This window comes from Plasmodium gaboni, chromosome 2 (genome assembly GCF_001602025.1).
Source record: "Plasmodium gaboni strain SY75 chromosome 2, whole genome shotgun sequence".
In the NCBI taxonomy this organism is placed as follows: domain Eukaryota; phylum Apicomplexa; class Aconoidasida; order Haemosporida; family Plasmodiidae; genus Plasmodium; species Plasmodium gaboni.
Window position 1 is genome coordinate 162,561 of NC_031482.1, and position 2,462 is coordinate 165,022.

The window sequence follows — 2,462 nt, forward strand, 5'->3', positions numbered from 1 at the left end:
TATTTTTTTTTTTTTTTTTTTTTTTTTTTTTTTTTTTTTTTTTTTTTTTAATTTTTTTTTTTTTTTTTTTTTTTTTAAATTTTAATTTTTAAAAAAAGAAAATAATAAAAAAAAAAAAAAAAAAAAAAAAAAAAAACATTTAAAAAATTCTCTTTAACATATAATATATATAAATAGTAATAAATTTTTCTTTTTAAATAAATAATTAAAATTATAGAAAATTTGCCGAGGGCATTAAATAAAAAAAAAAAAAAAAAAAGACATATGAGGAACGTAGAGTATTAAGAAGAGAACAATTCTTAATTTGCTTATATTTTTTTTTGTATTTTATTTGTATAATTAGATAAATATTACTAGATTTTATTTTAGACTATATTATGTCATTTAAATTTTTTTTTTTTGTGTGTATGAAAAATAAAAAATAAAAAATTAAAATAAAATAATTAATAATATAAAAAATATATGAGATAACACATAAAATATAACACATAACGCATAACATATAATAGTAAGAAAAAGACTTGCTACAACCAAATGTAATTTACATATATTAACCCTTCATTTATGATAATGGCTAAAAACCAATATATGGAGGATAGAAATATTAGAGATCCTAATACCTTATTAGGGGAAGAAACTGAGAAACTAGTAGATTCGTTTAATTATGGAAATAACTCCAATTCTATTTATAAAAAAGTGAATTCAAATAGGAGCAAAAATGGAAAGCACAGTTTAGCATTTCACAAATCATTGGCAGTTGTAAATGTAGCTGCAGGATTAGATGGATGTGATGATCAATTATTACCAGCAAGTTTTAGAGCATTAGAAGCAGATTTAAATTTACATCCGTCCTTATTAGGATATATAACTTTAGCACAGACTTTAATGTTAAGTTTGTTTAGTCCTATATGGGGTTTTTTATCAGATAAATATTCTCGAAAATGGATGTTAGTATTTGGAACAGCTTTATGGGGAATAGCGACTATATTATTGGCTAACATAAATGATTTTGCTCATATATTATTTTTTAGGGCAATAAATGGATTAGCCTTAGGTAGTATAGGACCTATATCTCAAAGTATTTTAGCAGATGCTGCAAAAAATGAATCTTTAGGTTTATCATTTGGTTTAGTGCAATTATCATCAAGTTTGGGTAGATTGATTGGAGGGGTAGTAACAACAACTGTTGCTTTAAAATATTTTGGTGGTATCAGAGGATGGAGATTATGTTTTATAGTGGTGGGTATATTGAGTGTTTTGTTAAGTATTATAGTGGCATTGTTTGTAGAGGATGCGCCTAGACAGGTTCGTAAAAATAGAAAAATGGACTATTTAGATGGGGAATTTAATACGACTACTAATAATAGTAGTAGTAATAATAATAATAATAATAATAGAAATAATAATAATATTAATAATAGTCTTGAGAATACCAATTCTTTCACTGGGTTAAGTCATCAGAGTACCAGAACCTATTTATTATATCAGAACATTGTTGAATTGTTAAAAGATAGTTTATCAAAAAAAAGTATCATAATTATTCTTTTAGAAGGTTTTACTGGTACTATTCCTTGGCTAGCATTAAGTTTTAATACCATGTTTTTTCAATACTGTGGATTAAGTGATTTACAAGCAGCTATAATAACAGGATTTTTATTAATTGGTTCAGCTATAGGAGGTGTGATAGGAGGTCATTTTGGTGATATTATGCATGATATATCTAATAAGCATGGAAGACCATTATTAGGTCAGCTAGCTATGTTTGGTAGAGTACCATTGGTATTATTAATATATTTGGTTATACCTAAAAAAAAAGAAAGTTTTGAATTATTTGCCTTGGCATGTTTTTGTCTTGGTCTATCATCAATAGCTGGTGTAGCAGTTAATAGACCCATCGTGTCAGATATTATAAGACCAGATTATAGAGGTACTGTCTTTTCTTTGACTATAGCAATAGAAGGTGTTGGCTCTTCTTTAATTGGAGCTCCTTTGTTTGGTTATCTAGCAGAAAAGGTATTTAAGTATCAAAATAATAATTTATTAATAGCTGATATGCCAGAAAATATAAGAATAAATAATGCGCAAGCATTATCAAAAACGCTATTTTATTTAACTATAATACCATGGATCTTGTCATTTATATTTTATAGTTTATTACATTTTACATATGGAAAAGAATATTTAAAGATGAATGAAATTATTGAAAATGAATATAAGTATGATGATGAAGATGAGGAAACCATACCAGAAAAAAAAATCTTAACATGATATAATCAAATGAATGTTTATTTTTTTTTTTTTTTTTTTTTCTCATAATAGTAAGGAGGAAAATAATAAGTGTCATCAAACGTGGTGGAAAATTAAATAAGGGATCCTACAATATGATTTTGGTGAAGGTCATATGAAGGGAACAGCTGATAAAAAAAAATAAATAAAAATAAATAAAAATAAATAAAAAGATA

General features: G+C 24.9%; 1 protein-coding gene across 1 annotated transcript; it reads left to right on the forward strand.

Moving 5' to 3' along the window:
* Window positions 1-570: 570 nt before the first annotated feature.
* Window positions 571-2,268, forward strand: PGSY75_0206200 (pantothenate transporter; the record flags this gene model as incomplete). The annotated part of the gene is made up of 1 exon (XM_018783730.1): window positions 571-2,268. The coding sequence occupies one exon, from the start codon at window positions 571-573 to the stop codon at window positions 2,266-2,268; it is 1,698 nt and encodes a 565-aa protein (XP_018643720.1).
* Between the last annotated feature and the right edge of the window lie 194 nt (window positions 2,269-2,462).